Below are 24689 nucleotides of genomic sequence, written 5' to 3'. Positions count from 1 at the left end.
AGTTTCTTACCAACAACAATATGCCACCTAATACAACAAGAAACAAACCCAGATGATAACACTGTCCTCATATCCACTTAGGTAACTGTGTCACAGGTAGAGTTATAAAAAGTTTTTTGGAAAAATTCAGATTCGGGTCTAATGGATTTGAAATTTTTCAGGAAACCCGGATATTCCCGAACCCCATATCAGGAATTCCAAATTCCTGAAAAAAAGAGATACATTAGATCCGAATCCAAATTTTACCAATAAGATGTTTTTCGGGGTGGGGGGTCAGTTCGGCTTTGGTGAATACACACCCCCTAATCACAGGTCCAAATATATATCATCCACAACACCAATAGTTCATTCACTTCTTCATTCTCCAGTGTGATATATGTCATTATCTGTCACCAGTGTACTTCTACTCTATGCATAGCACAAACACGCAAGTCTCTATACAAATTATAAATGGACAAAACTCTGATAAAGAAATTGAAATGGTTAGAAAGCCGTGAGAGCATTTCAGGCTTTCTGTTGCGGACTTAAAAGTCACTATCCTTCAACTACAAAAAACATCAAAGGGAAATTCCAGTGTGAAAGTGCTCAATCAGAATTAAATTTTAAAAATGTGATTGCACTTCCTGATGCTTGAACAAATACTGGGAATTCCACAGCCATTACAGGTGTTAATTGGCATAGCAAAATTATGGAGAGAGCATTATCTCAAAATACAGCTGTGGTGAATGACCAGTGAACTTTCCTTTATAAAGTATTAATAATTTCATACTCTGCACTTCTTGCATTTCATGACCTTTTGTCCCTGCTGTATGCAACTTTGTTATGCATTCCATGTGTGTATATGCGTATGTATATATACATGTCTGTCAACTAAAGTTCCATTTCATGTATCTGATGAATTGGGCTCTAGATCAAGAAAGCTCCTGCTAGAATAAAACACGGTTAATCTTTAAGGTGTCACAAGACTCCTGTTTGATTTTGCTGCAAGAGTCTAACGCAGCTACTCCTCTTCCTATTTGGATCTAACAAAGTGAGGTTTGACTCACAAATGCTTGTTGTTGTTGTTTTGTGCTGTCAAGTTACAGCTGACGTATGGCGACCCCATAGGGTTTTCAAGGTAAAAGACGTTTGGAGGTGGCCTGCCATTGCCTGTCTCCACGTCATGATCCTGGTATTCCTTGGAGGTTGCCCATCCAAATACTAACCAGGGCCAACCCTGCTTAACTTCTGATATCTGACAAGATCAGGCCAGCCTGGGGCTATCCAGGTCAGGGCACAAAAGCTTGCACCCTGGAAATTTTTGTTGGTTTTAAGGTGCTACTGAACTCAAATTTTGGTCCTCTGGATTTTGTTTCCAAGGCGTATTGTACACTTCGCTTTAATCTTGAATAGTACCGGTATCTTGTATTCTACATAGATCAAGGGAGCAGAAGACATAAACTTTTAAACCGAAGGATAACGGAATTAGATCTACAGATCATAAGAAGCAACAGGGTCCTGTGGTATCATCAATGATCTTATTATCAGTATCATTACATTTCAGTCAACATGTACATCAGATCATTATGTACCTCGTTTCAACTGAGATTTGTGAGAATTCCTTGTTGGATCCACATTTTGTCTTGCATTTCCATACGGTACCAGTGATGGAGTTTGTTCAGCAAATGATTTAGAAGGGTCTACCTAAAAGTTAAGAAATAATATCAAGGTAGAATCTCAAATGCAATAGAAATTACACTTGAATGAGAACCAGAGGCAGCATGGTGGGAGAAAAGACCCTGGAAAAGAGCCACTCCCCCAGCCCGGACCCACCCCCCAAATAAGGAGGGATCACCTTCCTGTCGCATCCTTCACGAGATCAGGTGAGGTTGTGCATGCCCATCCCATCCCTCACTGTGGTGAAGCTTGGCTGGGCAGCATGTCCCATCTCTCACCGCAACGAGGCTGGGCTGGGCATTCCTTCCTTCATCATGGTGAGGGTGGATTGGGAGGGTGTGTGCCTTGCCACTGTGAGCCCTCCTTCCCTGTGCCTCTGGCTCACACTCACCCATCTCTTTGAGCTGGGGTGGCCCCAACGGGGAGCAGGCAGGCCATCAGCCCACCAGCACAAGTACATCATATTTGCTATTTGTGACTTGTATTTTTGAATTTCAAGTTTTCCTTGTTCTTTCTGCATTCCCTAATGTGTTTTCTTTGCCAGTTAAGAACAATTCATTAGATAAAAATGTCTCATTAACGAAAAGTATATTTTCAAATGTGTGTGTTAAATGCTGTCAAGTTGCTTCCAATTCATGGCGACCCTATGAATCAATGTCCTATCTTTGATAGCCTTGCTCAGATCTTGCAAATTGAGGGCTGTGGCACTAGAGTAAGCACTAGCAAACACCAAGATAATTTCAACACAATAGCCCAAATATATCGAAGGTTCACATAAACCATAGTTGGTTTACTGTATCTTTCTTGTTCGGGTATTTCTTCCCCCCTGTTTTGTGCTGCCCCAATTGGGCCTATGCAGGTAGGAAATGAGAGATGGCACATTAAAAGGTTTGAAAAAAGAAGGTGAAAGGAAGTCACAGAAGTTGCCCTCACTTCAAGGTAAATATGGTAGTGTTAGATCATCTCAGGTGTCAATAAAGAACTGTGACTACACATTTCCAGTTTGTGTTGTCATTGTACCAAAGTGTAAATTTGGGAATTTCTCATGTTTTGATTACAAACTTGATAAAACAGTAACGTTTTAAGGCATATGTGTTTTCTTTTACTTCATGTGCACTGCAGAAACTTGAGTAGACAGCTGGGACAACTCTCTTCAGAAATTTAACATAATGCACATGCTAACAAAAAGACACATGTATGCTTAAAATATTAAAATATAGTTGTACATATGTAGTTGTACCCAGAACCTCTGAAAAGGATATAGTTTACATGATTGGGATAGCAACCCCCAGGAGCTTTGGGGGGTGGGGCTAGTTGTTGCACGGCATCATACATTGCTGCAATGTCACTTCTAGTAACATGCTGCTTTGATACTCTAGCAATCCCCCAAATGATTTGGGGGGTTGCTAGAGCATTGTGGTGATGCATGATGTCACTTCTGGTGATGTGACTGTAAGTGATGTTGCAGCACTGCAATGGCACTCTTCTACCCTATTTTGCTTCAGGCAGCAGAGGACCAGATGCCAGGGGCAGGAGCATTTCCTGCTATAGTGGAAGCCCCAGACTCCCTACATCGCACTGTTCCACCAAGATATTCTGGTCACCTTTTACTAGAAAAAAAAAGTTGAATACACATTTTATTTAACTGAACAATTCCTAAAAGTTACTGTCACTCTAGCATTCTCAGGACTTACATGTCTAACTACAAAAGGTGGCCTGGGATCTGTTTCTGCTTTGAACTTAACAGACCTGAAGCTCAAAGGAGAGAGTTGCTGCTCACTGTCTCTACCAAACTCATGGAAGTATTTTGCTGGGCTTGGAGATGGAGAACGGGATCCTAAGGATCTTGTAAATCTCTTACAGATGCTATTCCTCCTTGTTGCTCTACATCGTATTGGTGAGATGCTCCTTTGCCGAGGTGATGCAGAGATAGCTCTTTGTAACTTGATTTTACTTCTGTCCTGAAAAATACAGTAATATTGACACTTGCTGTTTGGAGACTTAGCTATGGAAGGCAATCCAGGTAGCTGAGCAAATACACTGCACCATAGCTCCACAACTCACACTTGAAAGAATGGGAAATGTTTGTTTCATTTCAAAGGCTTTTATCGTACCTTATCATCAAAATGTCCAAAGTGGCTAACAAAACAATACAGTAAAAAATACAATAAATTCCCATTATAAAGATAAACTTTCATTATAAATATCTCATAATGTCTTCAATGAAGTGCACCCCCGTCTCAATAGAATGAAATCAACTATACAGACTGCATATCCTGCAATTCTCCCTGCTAATCAAGTGAATAGAGTGGTGACTAGCACTGGTTAAAGCTTGTTCAGAGGTCAACAAGCAAAGCATGATAATCATGTCTATTTCCCAAAATGCATCTTTCTTAAAAAACAAACAAAAAACCCTACAGATATGACCAGAGGATCAAAATTCTGAGACCTTCACATACAATTGAGAACATATTTTTTTATACAGGCAACCTTTACTTTCAATTGGGAAAACATTTATTTATATAAAAGACAGATTGTGTCCCAGAAGGAAATAAATAGAAAATTATTTATCTCTTTATCACATTTTGATAATCCCTCATTCATGGCACTGTCCTCTAAGAGGCTATTCTCTAAAACATATTTCATCAAGCTCATTTTCCGTGGAAGTTGAAAGCAAGGAATCTCCATTAAAGACACTCAGCAAATTGTAAGACTGAGTCCCAAGAGAAAGGTATGGATGTTCGAATGTCCATTTAATACCCTTTTTGTCCTAACATGGACATCTGCACTCCTCTAGAATAGGAGCCGGGCCTCCAAGTGACTATCAGCAGAAGTTTATCTGTATAATCCTGAGAAGGATGAAATGTAACAAATTACTCATCTTGGCCAGTTAGAATCATATGGTTGGAAGGGACCACCAGGGTCATCTAGTCCAACCCCCTGCACAATACAAGAAATTCACAACTAACTCCCACACACACACCCAGTGACCCCCTACTCCATGCCCAGAAGATGGCCAAGATGCCCTCCCTCGCATGATCTGCCTAAGGTTATAGAATCAGCATTGCTGACAGATGGCCCTCCATCTAGCCTCTGCTTAAAAACCTCCAGGGAAGGAGAGCTTACCACCTCCCGAGGAAGCCTGTTCAACTGAGGAACTGCTCAGAAAAAAATTTTCCTAATGTCTAGACGGAAACTCTTGATTTAATTTCAACCGTTGGTTCTGGTCCGACCTTCTGGGGCAACAGAAAACAACTCAGCACCATCCTCTATATGACAGCCCTTCAAGTACTTGAAGATGGTTATCATATCCCCTCTCAGTCTTCTCCTCTTCAGGCTAAACATACCCAGCTCCTTTAACCTTTCCTCATAGGACTTGGTCTCCAGACCCTTCACCATCTTTGTTGCCCTCCTCTGGACATGTTCCAGCTTGTCTACGTCCTTCTTAAATTGCAGTGCCCAAAACTGAACACAATACTCCAGGTGAGGTCTAACCAGAGCAGAGTAAAGTGATACCATCACTTCGCATGATCTGGACACTATACTTCAGTTGATGCAGCCCAAGATCGCATTTGCCTTTTTAGCTATCGCACCACACTGCTGACTCATGTTTAGTGTTTGGTCTACTAAGACCCCAAGATCTTTTTTTCACATGCTACTGCTAAGACAAGTCTCCCCATCCTATAATTATGCATTTGATTTTTCCTGCCTAAATGCAGAACTTTACATTTATCTTTGTTGAAGTGCATTTTATTAGTTTTAGCCCAATTGTCCAGCCTGTCAAGATCATCCTGTTTCTGTCTCCTACCATATTTGATACCCCTCCCAATTTAGTATCATTTGCAAATTTAATAAGCATCTCCTCTATTCCTTCATCCAAATCATTTATAAAGGTGTTGAACAACACAGGGCCCAGGACAGATCCCTAAGGCACTCCACTAGTCCCTTCTCTCCAACTGGATGAGGAACCATTAACAAGCACTCTTTGGGTGCAATCTGTCAAACAATTACAGATCCACCTAACAGTAACAGGATCTAAACCACATTTTCCCAGTTTGTCAACAAGAATATTATGGGGAACCTTATCAAAAGCCTTACTGAAATCTTGATAAACTATACCTACTGTATTCCTCTGATCCAGCAAGGTAGTAACTTTCAGATCCATCCTTTCTAAATGCTCAAGGACTAACTGTTTATTTGTTTGAAAACTTTTCCCGGTATAGACGTCAAGCTGATGAGTTGGTAGTTACCTGGATCTTCCTTTTCCCCCTTCTTGAAGATGGGGACAACACTTGCCCACCTCCTGTTCTCCAAGAATTCTCAAAAATAATGGACAGAGGCTCAGAAATTACATTTGCAAGTTCTTTGAGTACCCTTGCATGCAATTCATCTGGCCCTGAGGACTTTATTTCATTTAAAGAAACTAGATGTTTGTGCACTACTCCAATGCCAGTATTGGCTGCAAATTCCTTCCCTCATCATGTGTTCTGTTTATGCCATGTTGAGCACTGTTTCCCTTGAAAGAAAAGACTGAGGAAAAGTAGGAATTTAGCAGTTTGCCCTCTCATCTCCTGTTACAATTTCACTTTCCGGTCCCCACAATGGGCTTATCTTGTTCTTATTCTTACTCTGTACATAGGAAAATAACCCTTTTTTGTTGTGTTTAGCATCTCTTGCTAGCCTAAGCTCATACTGAGTTTTTGCTTTCCTAACACTTTCCCTACAAGCACTAGTTCTTTGTTGATATCCCTCTTTGGTTATAAGGCCCTCCTTCCACTGCCTAAATGAGTTTTTTTTAATTTCTCAAATCTTTAAAAAGCTGTCTATGGAGCCACCCTGGCCTCTTTAGGCTCCTCCCATTTTTCCTTCTCATAGGAATGATTGCGCCTTCAGTATTTCATTTTTAAGAAACTCCCACCCTTCTTGAACTCCCTTCTCCTTAAGTATTTCTGACCATGGGATTCTACCCAGCATAAGTTTAAGCTTGTTAAAATTTGTTTTCCTAAAGTCCAACCTATATGTCTGAGTACATACAATTTTTCCTTTCCCCAAGATCGTAAATTCCAAGATTACATGGTCAGTTCTTTTAGTTTAAAAATATATTTACAAACTGTCCAATTCCTAATACAGGTACAATTTTGGGATAATGCCTTACAATAAACAAATGCTACTAATCATAGTTAGGCCATGTTTAATTCATATTCAAACTTAATTGATTTACTCATAGAAAGAAAGGCTTAATTAATCAGTTGACAGTCCTAATCATTTTTGGCTCAATCTAGAAAAAGAAATTTGTATTCATAAGTCGTCCTCACCACAATTGTGGATGCCCATCTGCATCATGATGCTCATCCAAGCCCTTGCAGGTCGGATGCAACTTTGTTAAAGTTTTATAATAAAAAATAAAGCTGTGATACAAGGAAAAGTGACCTAGGGTATGTGCAGCCTCCCTCACAGCAAACAGCACAGCTCTAGGGCCTTTTCAGGTGAGGAAGATGGTGTGGGGGAACACAGAAGCCCCTCCTCCCTGTGTAATGGTCCTGATCCTAATCAGATCCCTTTGTGCTTGGGAACTGAGTTTCCAGCAACTGCTACCTGACTGTAAAGAGTATGAGAGTCAGGTCAGAGGAACCCAGACTTGACTTGTAGAGAAATGTCACATCAAGTTGGTCCTTACAAATAAAAAGACAAAGGTGAATCCACCTTTTCATATGAAAAGGCACACACGTCTGGGCAGCAAGTTACTATGCATGATATATGTATCAACAGCTGGGATGGAACCTTTGACATCTGCACAGATGTGTAAAATGTGGCTGCTGGATCCTGGGGCCTGAGTGATGGACAAATTACTTCATATCATTTCAGATAAATCTGAGAAAATGATGTAACAACTGTATAGGAAAACTGCTGAACCAATGGCATGTAATTTAGAACTCTCATCAGAACAGGACACAAGTCCAGGAAGGCAAAAATCTCTTTTCCCATGAGCTCTTCTTCTAAAGGCATTAAGCATATGACCGCTTTTCAAATATGGAGTCTATGTGGAGTAGTTAATAAGCTGAGCAATATTTAACAAATGTGCCTGGATACAATATTAGTATGAATGTTGTGTCATACTAAATGCTCTGGCTTAATGAGGTATAGTGAGATTTAGATTTGATTAAGCATAATTTTCCTCCATATCTGTATCAATTAACTAAAAAATACTTACACGGTACCATCTTCTGGACTGAAGTGGAAGTTCGGTAATTGTTGTCCTGGTGGAAAACTCTAATTTTGGTGCAATACCCTTAAAGATTTGAAGTAGAAATGAGTAGAAACAAAATGCAGTGAGTAGCCAAACACAAACGCAGCAGAGCACATGACAGGACTTCAAACCAGTGGTTTTTCACATTTTCATCAGGTTTTAGTTTGAAGGAACACCAGTAAATGGCCATTATCTGCAGAACCTCAGGGGGAAACCACATTGCATATTATGATGGAGATTAATATATACTAATCTTATTACACTGCAATTCTAAACAGATGTATATCCCTCTGTCCATTGAAGTCAATGGGTTTAGAAAGATGTAACTCGGCTTAGGATGGCGCTTGTAGATACCGCCCATTGAAAGCTAGTCATGCAATGGCTACACCAAAGTAACCATTGAAGCTATCATATCATTGCAACATCATAGGAAATGTGTACCTAACGAATAAACATTTCAGCCATGCTAATCTCAGAAACTCATAAACTATTTTAATTTTCAGCAAACCTCAGAATGCTTAACTAGTGGTACAATACTATACAGAGTTACTCCAATCTAAGCCATCGACTGGCCAAGTAAAATGCATAGGATTGTACCGATAATGTACTCAGATAATCTACTACAGATAATTTGTCCTTGACCTACCTAACACATCCAATACAATACTACTATAGTGGTTCAAGTATGTGATTTACTTTAAAATATTCCAGTAAAATAAAAGAAAATTGAATTGCACATATCTACCACATCCTGTGGCCACCAACGCCATATTAAAACCATTCCTACAATTCTGGCAGTAACAAAAAGTTATCCCCAAGAATTTTGGAGATGTTTCAGTAGTGTAATGCCTGGAATCATTATATACTATGGGAAATGTATTGGAAATGTATGCTTTTATGCTCCAGTTCGCATACTTGCACTTATAAAGATGCTAAGTCCAAAATATAAGATTTAGCATCTGGCACAATACCATGTGAAGAGCACATATATGTAATAGACATGCAGCCCCAGGTATAAGGGGTAAAGTATTGATCCTTGAAACAGATGCCCTAATGTATAATCATTTAAGTTAGCATAAGTCTGGCAGACACCATTATGAGATGCCAGAACAAAAGACTGCATCACGTGCCTGGCACAGCCGTGCACCTGTAGAGAAAAGCAATGTCTTAGGAATGTGGTCACAAGACCTGGTGCTTGCCTAGAAACAGCTTCGGCCAATGTGTACATGCTATGCTAATTAAAATGAATTAGACAGCCAATGTGCAGTGAATTGACGTAATTGTAACATCCCTAATCCAAAATTATAAAAGTTGTTGTAATCCTTTGTTCTGTGTGAAGACTGTCCTGCGCATTTGGGCAGTTTTATCCGGTATGTATATTAGGCCTAATAAACAACTGCTTTTAACTATCAACCTCTTCCTGTTTTATGGTCATTGGGACTTAATACCATAACTCAGGCTCTTCAGTAGTAGAAAGGGAGAAAAAGCAAGCTAGCATCCTTTCAAAGGGATGAGACATAGGCCAACTAACCCCATGGGCCTTTCCATTTTTTAAGCTGCAAAGGGAAGGAAGCAGGTGCAGAACTTACCTTGTTGGGTCTGTATTGCAGCAGCTGGCTCTTCTCACAGCAGAGCCCTCCTGCACCACAATAGCTGAAGGAGAATAGCAGCCAGGCTTGGGTCATTGCAAAAAGAATCACAGGTGGCTGCAGAAGGCTTTGTAGGGCTCCAGAAATCTTTGGGAAGCTCTAGAACCTCCTGAAGGCTCCAAAAGCCTCACAAAGTCTTCCGGAGCCACCTGCAATTCCCACAGCATTGGCCCACTCCTCACTGGAATGCAGGAAGGCCTAGCCAGTCTCCACCAGCTGTTAGGGTCCAGGTGGACGCTGCCAGGAGAAGGGCCAGCAGCTGCAATGCGGACCCAGCAAGTAGGTAAGTCCTATAGCTGTCTCCTTTCCTTTTTAATTTTAAAAACAGAAAGGCCAGTGAGAAGGGCAGTGGGGAAAGCACTTCAAAAAATCTCTATTTTCATTTCAGGGAAGGTTTTTTTTTTAGGAGGGCATCCTTTTCAGGAGCTGAAATTCCAGAACTTGAAACCTGTGCCAGAAACAATTCTTAAAACAAACCCCTAACCCCTGAAATGGGCAAAAAAACATCCTATGGAAAAACTCAAACTGAAATTAAAACAGTAATTTTTGCATAACCCTTTTAGCAAGTACTTGGGAAGATTCAATGATAAGAACAGTATCTGCCTCTGCTAACTGAGAAAGCATGAGAGAGGAAAACAAGCAGCCAATGGTTAGTAGATCTCTAGTGTATCTCTTTCCTAGAAAAGTATGTGAATTCTTTGGCACATGCCTCTAGCTTGAAAAGTGCTTCAAACTTGTGTTAAAAATTAATTTCTTTGCAGCTCAATATAATAGTTTAGCATTTACTGCTAAAGTTCAGATCAGCCATGATGTGAGCAAATAACTATTTAGGAAAAAGATGAAACTGTTCCCTCACTAAATCACAACCTTTGGCATTATGCAGCAGTCACCATTGCCATTCCTGGATGGGAAAGCAAGATGTGAATAGGTATAGAGGAGATCTCTCACCTATAGTTGTGAGATTGCCCTGGTTGGGCTTGCAACTACATTAGCACAAGCCACTCTGTCTGCTATCGCAGCAGTGAGTAAAGTAGCATCCTACATTTGGCAAGTGGAACAAGTCAGTCAGTTGGACACCTCAACTCACACAGAAATCTTAAGCCTGGCAATTGCCAGCTGCTGAGCATGTATGACTCCCATTGATGCAACTGCACAGGTTAAAACCCAGGCCCAAGTCCAAGCACCAGTCATTACCTTTAAAGCCCTAAATGGCCAGGCCTACCTACATTATTTATTTGTGTGTTTGTTTGTTTAAAACGTTTATTAGCTGCCTTTCTACCTTGCAGAACTCAAGGCAGCCTACAAATTTAGGACTAATCTCCTCCCATATAAGCATCCCCTTACTTCAACATTCCCAGTTAGAATGTCACAGGCATTCTAAGTGAGTCTTTTCCACCTGTGAATCTCATATTATAGAACAGTTTTTCCATGAAGCTAAAACATTACCCCTTTTCAGATGCTCAGTTTTGGCACTACAACCATGCCTAACAGGAGAACACATGACTCAAGATCCTTTCAGTATGAGTGAAGGAATTCTGTGAGGAAGGGGCAACACATGTACTTTCCATGCACATATAGTTTTAGTTCATGCAAATGGAACCTCAGATTTTTGAGGGAAGAAGTGGTTTTTAAATGCCAACTTTCACCACATAAGGAAGAATCAAACCGGCTTACAATCACCTTCCCTTCCCCTCCCCACAACAGTCACCCTGCAAGGTAGGTAGGGCTGAGAGAGTGTGCCTAGCCCAAGGTCACCCAGCTGGTTTCATGTGTAGGAGCGGGGAAACAAATCCAGTTCACCAGATTAGCCTCCGCCGCTCGTGAGGAGGAGTGGGGAATCAAACCCGGTTCTCCAGATCAGAGTCCACCGCTCCAACCACCGCTCTTAACCACTACACCATGCTGGCTCTCCTGTGTGAGCATATTCACACATACGGAAGCTGTCAAGGCATGGAAAATATGCTTGGCCATTGACACAAAATTACAACTGTCATATTGGTACCTTTGAGCATGGTTGGAGCGGTCACACATGGTTCTGGTATACTCCTCAGAGAGCATTACACTCTCAGGGAAGCAATCTCGTGGTGGTCCCTGGTCCCAGAGTTATCTGGCTGTCCTTGACCAGAGCCAGGGCTTTTTCGGCTCTGTCCCTGGCCTGGTGGAACTCTCTCTCTAGTGAAACCCGTGTCCTAACGGACCTGGCTCAGTTCCGCAGGGTCTGCAAGACGGAGATGTTCCTCCAGGCCTATGGTTGAGGGCAGCGACAGTCTATACATCTAGCTGGCCTCCCTCCTTTTTCTCCCCCTTTCTTCCTCCCCCACCCTGGTCCCCCATTTTTATCTTTTCTCCAACCATACCAAAATACTACCATTGGGAGCACCAGAAGAGAATGAAATGGATCTGTAGGTTTTAATGGGAATCTGTTTTATTCACACACAGTGATTTTTATTCTATAATGTCCAATGTAGAACTATTGTGTGTGTTCATTGTTGAAAGCCACCCTGAGCCCAACTTGTGTTGGGGGAGGGTGGGGTACAAGTTTAATAAAATAAAATAAAACTGAACATCTGAAAATGGCTATTATGTCATGTACTAGCTAACAGTTTTTTGTGTGTTTACTTGGTTTTCTGTAATTGTTCTGCTGTGTTCTAGATACGTTTTAATGGCCAGACTGTTTTTATTGTACTTTTTAACTATTATTGTATGCCAACAAGCAATACAGAAAAATTAAAAGACAAATGTTGATTTCTAAATATTAGTTATCGCTCCACCATGAATAAGACCAGGACACCAAGACAACCTTTCAGTCTTGAACGTTGGCACGGCATTCTGCAGCAACTTACTGGGAAAGTTGGATGTGTTTTCATCAGTAACTCTCTGTCCACTCCAGGATACACAGGAGTCAGTTTGGGCTCTGGAAACAGAAAATCTCGAGTATTCACTTCATAAAATGCTAGCTCTTCTCTCTCTAAAAGACAAAAGGTGCACACATTAGTTGTGCCCAGTCTTCCCAATGGAACACACAAGCTCTTTATATTTCATATAAAAGGAAAGTTTAACAGGATTAGTGCTTTTTGTCCTCCAAGAAACACTCTGTCACACAGTGTACACCATTGCTGAATCTTGTGGTAACTAACTATCTTCGGCATTCTTTGTCATAGAGGCAAGCTACCACTTTAAGTCCACAAGAAGTTTGAACAGTCTTAGTGCATCACTACCAAATAAACCTTTTGGCACCTAAAGGACTACCAAATCTATCTACAGTAGCATAAATTTTGAGGGAGTACAGACCATCAGATGCTCAGTGAAACTTCCAGCCCAATATGCTGCCTTTGACTGGGTTCAGATCTGCATGTTTTACCAAAAAGAAAAAAGAGGCTATCTTGAATGACTGAAGCCCACTGAATTTTCAGGCAACTATGAATAATAGGTTGAATCAAAGATGTCCTTCAGCTAATGAAAGAAGCAGAAGGAGAAGAAGAGTTGGTTTTTATATGCTGACTTTCTCTACCACTTAAGGGAGTCTCAAGCCGGCTTACAATCACCTTCCCTTCCCCTCCCCACAATAGACACCCTGTGATGTGGGTGGGGCTGAGTGTGACTGACCCAAGGCCACCTAGCTGGCTTCGTATGTAGGAGTGGGGAAACAAATCCAGTTCACGAGATTAGCCTCCACCGCTCATGTGGAGGAGTGGGGAATCAAACCCAGTTCTCCAGATCAGAATCCACCACTCCAAACCACCGCTCTTAACTAGGGCTGTCGATTCGGTTCATCCTGAACCGAAAAACAGCCGAATTTCCCCTGATTCGGCGGTTTTTAGTTCGGATGGAACCGAACTTAAAAAAGGCGGGAAAACGGGGAAATGAATTCAGTGAATTCGTGGTGTTCAGCGAATAAATTTGGCAAATTCAGGGTTCGGCGCAGCAGCATAACCGTCAGTTAGTAAGCAGCATTCTCCTGCAGCCAATCGGTGGCCAAGCTGGGTCTTCTTCTGGCCAATCAGTTTGAGCGATTGAGTGCATGAGCCCAGCTGCTGTGCGGCCCGGGAAAAGAAAGAGAGAGTATCTGTTTGTGTGTGAGAGAGAAATCCCCGTGGGGGGGGGGTTCTTGTGCACATTCGCTGCTTTCCGTGGCTGCAGGGGGGGCATTTTTGGGGGTAGAGACCCCAAACTTTCAGCGGAGCTTCAAAGGACCCTTCTTGCGAGTCCCCCCAAGTTTTGTAAACATTGGGTCAGGGGGTCCCGAGATATGGGGTCCCCCCCTTTTCCCTATTGGGATGAATGGGATCAGCCAATCCTGTGTGCATCTCGAGAGCGGCAAATCCAAGGCAAAACCTCCCGTGCTTAAATGGAATCATATTGGATTATCCAGTCCTCCCAGTCCCTCCTGATGGAACAGAAGACATCCACAGTAAGACCCCTTTTGGGGCTTTAATCTATAATTTTTCTCCTGTGTGTGTGTGTGGGGGGGGAAGCAGAGTCTGTGTGTGTGTGGGGAGGGAGCAGTTTCTGTGGGTGGGGGGGAAGCCAAAGGGGGCTTTCGCCTGTTCTGTCTGGGGGGGGTGCGCCCTCGAGTCTGTCTCTCCCTGGTTTGAGGGGGGGCTTCAGTTGTGTGTCCTCAGGTTTTCCCTCATTCATAAGATCGGTTAGGTCTATTTTGATGCTTGCACAAAAATTGTTTTCAAATTGTGACTTAAAGAATGCATTTGCCTGGTCCCGAGTCCGATGCAAAAGGGGAAATTCCACCCCCGGTGTCATGGGCCCTGCCTTTGGAGCTGAGGACCCAGAGGACTCTGAAGCTGAAGTGGAGGAACAGGTTGCCTCTGGGCCTTCAGTACCTCCATTGCAGTCAGTAGTACAGGAGCCTGAAACAACTCAGCAGGAACCACAGCTAGGCAGAGAGATGGAACAACGGCAGACAGAAGCTACTCGTCCCCCAACCCCTGCAGTGGAAGCTGAGAATGGCAGGCCTCCAAGCTCACCTGAACCTGATAGGCATATCAGGACTCGCCAGCGTATAGTTTTGCAGGGTAGGCGAAGGAGTGCTCGCCTGGAAAGCCTAAGCAGACAGAGAACTGAGTCGTTGCAGGATGAAGCCTAGCTTGGAAGTACACTGATTGATAAAGGCAGTGCAGGCACACTTTCACTTTACGGAAGCAACCGTGCAATTTCCTTGCCTTCTTGCTACTGCTATGATTGATCTTTCCGGCCATTGACTCTTGCCTGTTTTGACGACGCCTCTGGATACTGACCTTGAGAGATAACAGAATCTTCGCCTGCTCCGAAAGGGGCTAGATAACCCCCGCACGTCTGAGGACTGCGGGCACCGCCCAGCCCTTGGCCTACGCCAGCACACCCTCCTGCTCCTGATGCTTAGCTAGCATGCCTCTGTCCCTTTCCATGGTTTGCAAACTCCCAGGCGTCAGGTGTTGCTTTGCATGGTTGCAAACGTGATGGTTTGCATGGTTGTGTTGTTTTTCATGGTTTGCAAACTTCTTCACACCTGCCCTGCCCTTGCTCCCCGCAGCTCAGCTGTTTGTCGGGGCTGGGAGCTTTGAGTGGGCGGCAAGCTCTGCTAATTGCAAATGCACATTGAGGGGGGACCCCTTTCGGGGCCCATATCTCAGCCCCCGCTGATCCAATCTTTACAAAACTTGGGGGTTATTGCAAGAAGGGTCCTTTGAAGCTACGCTGAAAGTTTGGGACCTCTACCCCCATAAATGGCCCCCCAAAGCCGCAGAAAGGTACGGTTGTGATTTTAATGGCTTTATTCGGCCGAATTTTTCCCCGAACTCCGGACCTCATGCCGAATTGCACAGACCCGAAGCAGGGGAGTTCGGACTTCGGCATTTCCCAAATAAAAACGGGCCGAATTTTGCTGAATCCGAATTTTACTGAATTTTTTTTTTCAACAGCCCTACTCTTAACCACTACACCACACTGGCTCCTTTGGATCCAACAATGTCTCCAACATCTCTTGAACTACAGTATAAGTCAAGATGCAATGACTGTCTAATGGTGCTGTCCCAAGCAGTAATATCCTTACAAGCCCATCGATTACCCTTTTTTAGGCTAGCACTGTTAATGGTTCTTAGTCCCATTTTTACTGCTGCTCACGTACTTGCCTTTGGCACTACTGGCCCTACACCCTCTCACTACTGGGCCTACCAAAGTTCATCACAACACTCCTTCGAAGAATAAGGCAGGAAATGTGTCCGATCTATTTACATAGCATCCTGTGGGCCACAGAAACCTAAGAAACCACTGCAAGTGTGCCAGTGCTGTGTAGTGCTTTGAGTGTTGGATTAGGATCTAGGAGACCCAGATCTGAAACCCCATTCTTCCATGGAGCCTGGCTGGGTGGTCTTGTGCTAGTCACATACTCACAGTCTAACTTACCTCACAGCCAGGGTTGCCTGAGGAAGGTGGGGTTTGGGGAGGGGAGGGACTTTCAATGCCATAGAACCCAATTGCCAAAGCGGCCATTTTCTCCAGGTGAACTGATCTCTATTGCCTGGAGATCAGTTGTAATAGCAGGAGATCTCCAGCTAGTACCTGGAGGTTGGCAACCCTACTCACAGCATTGTTGTGAGGATAAAATGGAGGAGCGGAGAATATTGTAAGCCAATTTAGATCCCTGCTGGGGAACCAAAGCCAAGGTATAAATGAAGTAAAACAACACATAAATAAATAATCTGCACCAAACAATAGCTGCCTTGGTGGCCCTTGTAAAGGCAGAAAGGCGGGATACAAATTCAGTAAATAAACATAATACAATAACTGAAAGTAATGGAGGGCACTGAGGTCTCCAAATAGCTTTATCTCACTTCCCAGGCATAGAATCATGCTTCAGATGTAAGGAATGTCACTTGGGGAAAGATGGGCAAATATAACAGGGATTATTGTTTGGCAAAATATGCAATTTTTCAACCTTCTATTTCATTTTTTTCCCACTACTCTTCTGGAACTTTGGGGTGCACCTATATTTCTATATATGTTTACATTTTCTTGGGTGGGTGTGTTCTATGACCTGACAATGCCATCTCTTTCCTTTCAAGTACTTTTTCAGCAGAGGCCTACTTTCGGTTGCAGCAAGAGTTTTCAGCTGGGAAAGACAAGACTTACAGCAAGGCTCAGAGGCCTAATCTTTGATATATATTCAAAATTCAAGCAGTGTATTGTTAAAGTCAACTGCTACAGTTAATTTTCACACCACATAATAACCTAGGGATATTGATAATCATGAGAAATTACCATGGGCAATTTAAAATGTGGTGTGAAGGAAGTGGAGCATGGAAGATCAGCCATTTGTGCCCTCACTAACTGTGCATCCTAAGGAGAATTATGTCCTTCTAAATCCACTGAAATCAATGGGCTTAGACGGGTGTAATTCTGCTTAGCACTGTACTGCCAGTGGCACATCTGCTGGTCAGCTCAACACAAACATCTCGAGCCCCAATGCCAATTAACTGCATATACTATACAACTCTTCTTTCTGTGGTCCAACAAGAAAGATCCTCTGTCTGCCTTGGTTCCTCTCATTGGTTTTATTGAGAAATAAAACACATGAAGAAACTCTAAACATGGGGCACCTAAGCAGGCACTGAAATGAACATCCCATTTACTTTACTAGGTTGATACCTGCACATATAGTATTTGAGAGACTTATACTAACCAGTATTACAACAAGAACCTATTATACCAGATGTTTGAGTAACTGAGAATAGAATTTACAACATATACACATGCCTGGTTGGGTTTGAACTGTTTGTATTTGTATTCATTAATGTATTTCTGTAAATGTGTGCAGGTTTAAAAGGGTTTTAATTAACCACTGATGAAGGCCCCATAGGCCGAAACGCGTTTGGTATGTGGTTATAGTTATCAACCTCAGGAAATGCCATTGTGCTATTTTAATGATTTAAAATAATTTTAACTTTTATATAGAGCTTCTAATAAATTATACTTTCAGTATTTATACAGAGACTTATTTTTTTTTCCTTTTCACCCAACCTTGGATACCCAGCTTTCACCAAAACCTTTCCATAATGACCTGGCTGATAAGGAACCCAGAACACTAGTGTGGTACAGTGGCTAGAAAACTGAACTTTGATCAGAGAACCCAGGTTCAAATCCCCACTCAGCCATGAAGCTCACTGGATGATTTTGGGCCAGTCAGTATTTCTCAACTCTATTTAACTCACAGCATTGTTATGAAGATGGCGGGGGGGCTGATGAACACTGCTGAGCTCCTAGCAGGAAGGCAGAATTAAAATGTGATAGTATGCCTTGCAACTCCGGTGCATTACATAGGATTCTGGGATATGTTTTTGGCATACATAGTCCCTTCACACAGACATTCACCCAGGCCTCATCGTACCTCTGAATAAACTGAGAGTGTAGTGTACGCACTAGGACACACCAACACTCCCTTGTGTCTGCCCACTGCAGAGGAAGATCAGTAATGTAGGAACGGAATATAGGGAATTGGTTCTTGTAGGTTATCCGGGCTGTGTGACCGTGGTCTTGGTATTTTCTTTCCTGACGTTTCGCCAGCAGCTGTGGCAGGCATCTTCAGAGGAGTAACACTGAAGGACAGTGTCTCTCCAGTGTTACTCCTCTGAAGATGCCTGCCACAGCTGCTGGCGAAACGTCAGGAAAGAAAATACCAAGACCACGGTCACACAGCCCGGATAACCTACAAGAACCAATGAACTCTGACCGTGAAAGCCTTCGACAGAATATAGGGAAGTTTGTCTGCCATTACTGACCCTGTTACTGAAGCTTCCAAAGAAACGTTTGAGTTCTCCCAAAAAGTAGATTGAAAACCACCAGAGTAAGCTTTTCTTCTTTCAGACTTCCTTTTAAATGCCTGAAAATGGTAAATATATCCCACCAGTCTTTTCCTCCTTGCTAGGCTTGGCTAGCTGTTTTTTTACTTTTCTTCCTCTTGCTTGGAGGAACTTTCCAATGTGCCAACACCTTCCTTGCACTGTGGAGCTCTGCACAACACTTAGCAAAGAAGGCTTATTCTGCCACCGTGTGTTGTTATCAGAAAGCCACACACACACAAACCCACACATAACCAGCTATAATTGCTACCATAAACTCTTATGCACGCAGACCTAAGATCCTATTTTGTTGATAAATTACCCAACTTTGCCTAGGACCTCCTCCTCCTTATATCTGGTTAATATTGATAGCAGAAATCTGAATATTGGAGGGGGGTAAAGACCCAACATTATCATAAGATAGTCACCCCTTCATGATCAAGTTTATGGTTGTTTTAAATAATATTTCCTTCCCCATTTACCTGTAGGTATCAGTTCAGATAACCGAAATTTTGTCACATTTCCTAAAAGAAAATGAATGAACAATGTTATTCATGACAGCTGAAGAGGTATTTTTTATTTAAAGTATATTTTCACTAAGCAGATGGGAGGGTTGTATAACCAACAACACAATTTTAATTTGGCGGAAAGCCACCAAACAGAGACTCTCACTTCCTTCTCCCCTCCCCTCATGCAAGCCCTTTATTTCCTCTTATTCAGACCCAGAGTTACCCAAAAATGTCAGGCTATTTTATGGCAAAAATGAATAAAGATACCTAAGCTATTCAGGTAAAATTGGACTCCTTGCCCTTTTTTATTGATCACATAATCCTGACTTGTTATTACAGGGGGACAGAAAATGACCACTGGAATGACCCACAAACAGCAAAGGAGCTTTTCTCTAAGCACCACAGAAAGCTGATGAAGAGAAACTCATATGATATACCAATACATATCTGGGATAATCATAGACCCAAGAATACATCTTACTTACTTCCTAGCAGTTCTACCACAGCAACAGGATCTGTAGCTTTTTCAAATACCTTCAAAAGAAAAGCAAAAGAAAGAATGTAATAATAAAACAATTACATCAACTGATTAAAGAGTTCTTCATTGAGTAACTACTTTTACTTTAATTGATTAATAAATTGATTACAGTGAAACAAAGATTTATATTATCAAAGCTTTAATCTAGATGCCTTTTTGAGATACTGGAGGGATATAACTTGCTATTCAAAAAATAAAATAAGGCCTGTTAGATGGAAATGTGCTCTTTAAATTTTTCTTTCTCTATCACATTAACACAGTAGAAGTAATAGGTCTCAGACTTATTTTAGTACATACACTTGTCACTTAAAATTTGCCCACTTCAGTTGATTGGCTAAAGGTTCATCACTTCTGAGTAAACCAAATGAAGGTTCAGGTTCGTAGATGATACATTTACTATTTGGAGCCATGGTGAAGAAAAATTAATGGACTTTCTAAACCATCTTAATAATATCCATCCAAACATTCAGTTTACCATGGAAAAGGAAATTGAGGGTAAACTCCCATTTCTTGATACCCTTGTCAGCCGTAAAACAAACTTTCAGTTAGGTCACAAGGTCTACCGGAAACCAACTCACACAGATCACTACTTACACAAAAACTCCAACCACCACCCCTGACAGAAAAGAGGAATAATCAAAACATTAATGGACCGTGCAAGACGGATCTGTGAACCACAGTTTCTCAAGGAAGAAATTAATCATCTAAATCACACACTGCTAGCAAACGGCTATTCCAGAAATGAAATCAGAAGGGCCATTAAACCAAACAAAAATCAGAAAACTCAGGAAAAACAGTCTCCCATAGGAAAGGTATTCTTGCCATTTATTAAAGGAGTCACTGATAGAATGGAGAAACGTTTGAAAAAACATAACCTACAAACAGTGTTTAAACCCATCAAGAAAATACAACAGATGCTACAATCAGCAAAAGACAAAAGAGACCCCTTCACCTCTGCAGGAGTATATCGTACCCTGCAGTTGTGGACAAGTTTACATCGGGACCACACAACGCAGCATACAAACAAGGATAAAAGAACATGAAAGATACTGCAGACTTGGCCAACCTGAGAAATCAGCAGTGGCTGAACATGGACTGACACAAACAGGACACAGGGTCTTATTCCAAGACACTGAAAGACTGGACAATTCTACCAACTATTTTGTCAGATAACACAGAGAAGCCATTGAAATTCATAAACATCAGCACAACTTTAACAGAAAAGAAGAGAGTTTAAGAATGAATAAGGCTTGGCTTCCTATCCTGAAAACCTCCAGACTAACAAAGACTACAGTCCACAATAGCCATGCAGATTAGCCTTGGATTTCACACATTAACAGATCACTTCAGGATACAATGGTTCCATATTAACATACCACACCCTCATTAGCACATTATCTTGATACTTACAGGACAATGATTAGCACATTACCTTTGATACTTTTTGAAGGACAATGATTCAGCTCAAACCCAACCCCTTCCTGACTATATATTACTCTTCCTACACACTTGACACTGAGAGACACTGTCCTTCAGTGTTACTCCTCTGAAGATGCCTGCCACAGCTGCTGGCGAAACGTCAGGAAAGAAAATACCAAGACCACGGTCACACAGCCCGGATAACCTACAAGAACCAAATGAAGGCTGTTGTTCTAAAAAACAATACAGTAAACCCTTATGCTACCAGCAAGAAATTTCTACCCAAGATCATCATGTTAAGAATTTCAGCAAAAGCTTCAGCCCCATCAACATCGATGGAAACATTGTTTCCACAAGTCAAAATGAGGGGCCGCAATCAGATAAATCCATAGGGAATGATCTGTAGTACAATCCAGTGCAGAGTCACACTCTTTTAAGTCCACTGAAGTCAGTGGGTTAAGACGGATGTAACTCTATTTAGGATTGTAACATCAATGTCCTTTTCAAGCATTAGCATCATCTGTCTGACTGACTGGCTGAGAAAAAGAACTCTTTTGAGTTGAAATATTTAGCCACTGCGTTCAGCAAAGTTCATAGTGACATTGCTTGCATTGTAAGAAGCAATTTATAGGCAATTTGCCTATGAAAATGTAAACAAAATATTCAAAACCCTGCTTTCTTTTGACATTCATTCTATGCAAATATGTGTGTCTACACAAGGCCTTTATGTCCTGCTCGTCAATTTCTCAAGAGGTAACTGGCAGGCCACTGTTGCAAAAAGTACACTGGAACCTTGGTCTGTCCCTGGTGAACAGTGACTGTGTTCAAGGGTGGGGGGGAGGTCAAGATTAAAACCTTTAACAGGTTACCTTCTCAAACCACATTTTCTCATGAAACAAGAGAGGAAAAACAGGAGAAAGGCAATCAGTTTCCTTGCTCTGACCCAGGATGCAAACAGTGAGATAAACATCATTCTTCTCTGTCAAGTATACTCCAGGACAAGAGACCTATGAAAACAGGAAGAGAAAGATCACAGCTGTTAGAAATGAGTAGGGGGTAATCACATAGCTATTCTCACTTGCCACCAATTGCATATGTATTTAATTAAGATACTTAGACAATCTCAAACAAGTTGAATAGATATACTGGGACAAGACAACTATAACCATCACAGAGCTAGGAATCAGTCAGACACTTACTTGGCCATTAGATGTTATGAAGCATTATACAGGACAGGTAACATCTTTAGGGATCCCCTCTGACTCCTACTGTGTATTGTGATGTAATTTTACTGGGGTCCAAAGCCATATATGATGGTGGGTCCTCGTTCTATGCCTGAGATGCATGCCATCAGCCTTCCACACCTTAGGCTACGAATGATACCTTACATCATTTCTTCTTCTATAAGTGATTTTTGTACAACCAGACATCGACTTCTGCTCACAGAATTAATGCAAGTAAGTCTTGCGACATAACGTATATCTTCAGAGACCCAAACGTGTAATCAAAGGTTGCCTTTGGCCGTTGGAATTGGTTTTCGAGGACAGGCCGGGATAACCAGACTTCCGGGGGTTAAAAGGGACAATAATACAGAAAAGAGTGTCTCTGGGTCTATGCAGAGTGCCAAGAACCACCTGCGGATCTGGACTGCAGAAAAGCAGGGGTTCTAAGAGGTTTGAGCCCAGACCAAAAATGTAGGATTTACAGAGCAGCAACATCCTGCTGTTCTTACACACACACACACACCCATCTTCTGCCATCTGGACGGCGGTGGGGGCATTACAATCGGAGCGCTGCAACGACACGTGGGAGAGGAAGCGCGTGTTAGTGAACAAGCGACCTTTCGGCTCCCTGTCCGGGGTTCTCCCCGGGGCCTTGCACCCTCCCCTCCCGCTCCGTCCCACTCACCGCATGGATCTGCAGCTCCACCACGACCTTCAGCGGCATCTCCACCCTCGGCCGGCCCCGCAGGGCTCCGAGTGTCACCGAGGATTCCCGCTCCGCCCGCCCGCCGCTGCCGCCGCCGCCGCCGCCAGCCACGCCTGTTCCAGGGGAAAGCGTCGGGTTGCCATGGAAACGCCAACGTTCGAATGCTCCTAAGCGCGAGCAAATAGCGCCGCTCCCTGCGCCAGCCCCTACGGAGAGCCAGGCTGGAAGCCGCTCTGCTCTGTTGGGGCGTGCAAATGAGCTCTGGCATCGGGGGCGAGGTGATGGGGCAACTGTATTCGATTCAGCCTTCGAGATACTGGGAAGCGAGAATAGCCACCAACAGGAGAAACTACTTACTAGATGCGGAGAATAACTTCCACTGAAGCATCTGTCTGCAGTAGTAGAAAAGGGCCAGAGTCCAGTAGCACCTTAAAGACTAACAAAAATATTTTCTGGCAGGGTAGGAGCTTTCGTGAGCCACAGCGTGAGCTCTGGCATCGGGGGCGAGGCGATGGGGCAATTGTATTAGATTCAGCCTTCGAGATACCGGGAAGCGAGAATAGCCACTAACAGGAGAAATTACTTACTAGATGCGAAGAATAACTTCCACTGAAGCATCTGTAAGCGCTAGTAGAAAAGGGCCAGAGTCCAGTAGCACCTTAAAGACTAACAAAAATATTTTCTGGCAGGGGATGAGCTTTCGTGAGCCACAGCTCACGCTCACGCTGTGAGCTCACGCTGTGGCTCACGAAAGCTCATCCCCTGCCAGAAAATATTTTTGTTAGTCTTTAAGGTGCTACTGGACTCTGGCTCTTTTCTACTACTGCAGACAGACTAACACGGCTACCCACTGAATTATCTGTAAGCACTATATGTAATGAATCCGCAGAGTCGAACATACTGTCGTCAATGAATTCAGAGTCAAAGCATGCATCCAAATTAGGTGCCCGCGTGTTGCCCTGAAGCCAATTTGGCGCGTCTCTGAACAGCTACTGCAAGAGCAGTCGAAAATAAAACCTAGTATTTAGAACCCTTGACATTCTCCACGGTAAACAGAAAGGGCAGATTAAATTAGAATCGGGGCTTTACTTTGTTCTGTAAAATTCAAGACGTGTTTTCCGGGACGGGGTAAAAGCTGGTACAGACCAGAACAGGCATTAAACCAATAACATGACCGCAAAAAAAAAACAGTGGGAATCATTAAAGGCTCTCCAGAACAATATTGTGGAAACCAGAACACAGAAACAGCGTGCATTTATTGACCCTTTCCAGGCCAAAATGTCGCCAGAACGGGCATTAAATTAATCACAGGACTGAAAAAAAGAACAGTGGGATGTGTTAAAGGCACTCCAGAACAACATTCTGGAAACCAGAACGCAGAAATAGTGCACATTTATTAACCCTTTTCAGGCCTGTTAGAGTGCATTTCTGCACTTCCTGGGGTTTCCCTGGCTTATCTCTGATCCTTCCCAAACCTGCTTTGCCGCAGAGTTGTGGGATAGATCTCAGCAAACCCTGGATGTGTGAGTAGGAAAGTTTGGATTTTGCCAGTCCAGCCCACACAGCAGCCATTTCCTCTGCCTCCGTCATAAGTAGTTCCCTCCCTATGGCACCATGAATGTTTTTATCAACAAATGAACATTGTTATATCATTCTAGAAATGTATCTTGCAGTTACTCAGAATTCCCAGCTTTCATTTTTAAAAAGTATGTCTGTAGCTCTTTTCATTGCAGAGATATAGGGGGAAAGCATACATGCAACAAATATAGCTAGACAATATTTTTTTAAAAAATGAAAGCTAGGAATTTAGAGAACCGGAGTCACAGCTCTTATGTTATAACGATATATTCAACTGCTTTTTTAAAAAATGAAAGAGGCGTGTTGTGGAGGCATTTTGGCTGGGAAATCCAG

General features: G+C 42.6%; 1 protein-coding gene across 1 annotated transcript; it reads right to left on the bottom strand.

Moving 5' to 3' along the window:
* Window positions 1-1563: 1563 nt before the first annotated feature.
* On the bottom strand, window positions 1564-22829 carry SPATA6L (spermatogenesis associated 6 like). The gene is made up of 8 exons (XM_056848974.1): window positions 22758-22829; window positions 21719-21856; window positions 19378-19426; window positions 18866-18907; window positions 12396-12520; window positions 7868-7945; window positions 3351-3617; window positions 1564-1683 (listed from the first exon to the last, which is right to left on the bottom strand). Exons 1-8 carry the CDS (start codon window positions 22794-22796, stop codon window positions 1564-1566), a joined length of 858 nt encoding a protein of 285 aa, XP_056704952.1. The 5' UTR covers window positions 22797-22829.
* Between the last annotated feature and the right edge of the window lie 1860 nt (window positions 22830-24689).

Source organism: Euleptes europaea, chromosome 4 (assembly GCF_029931775.1).
Source record: "Euleptes europaea isolate rEulEur1 chromosome 4, rEulEur1.hap1, whole genome shotgun sequence".
Taxonomy (NCBI): domain Eukaryota; kingdom Metazoa; phylum Chordata; class Lepidosauria; order Squamata; family Sphaerodactylidae; genus Euleptes; species Euleptes europaea.
The sequence above is the reverse complement of the archived record's forward strand: the minus strand, read 5'-3'. Positions and strand labels throughout refer to the sequence as shown.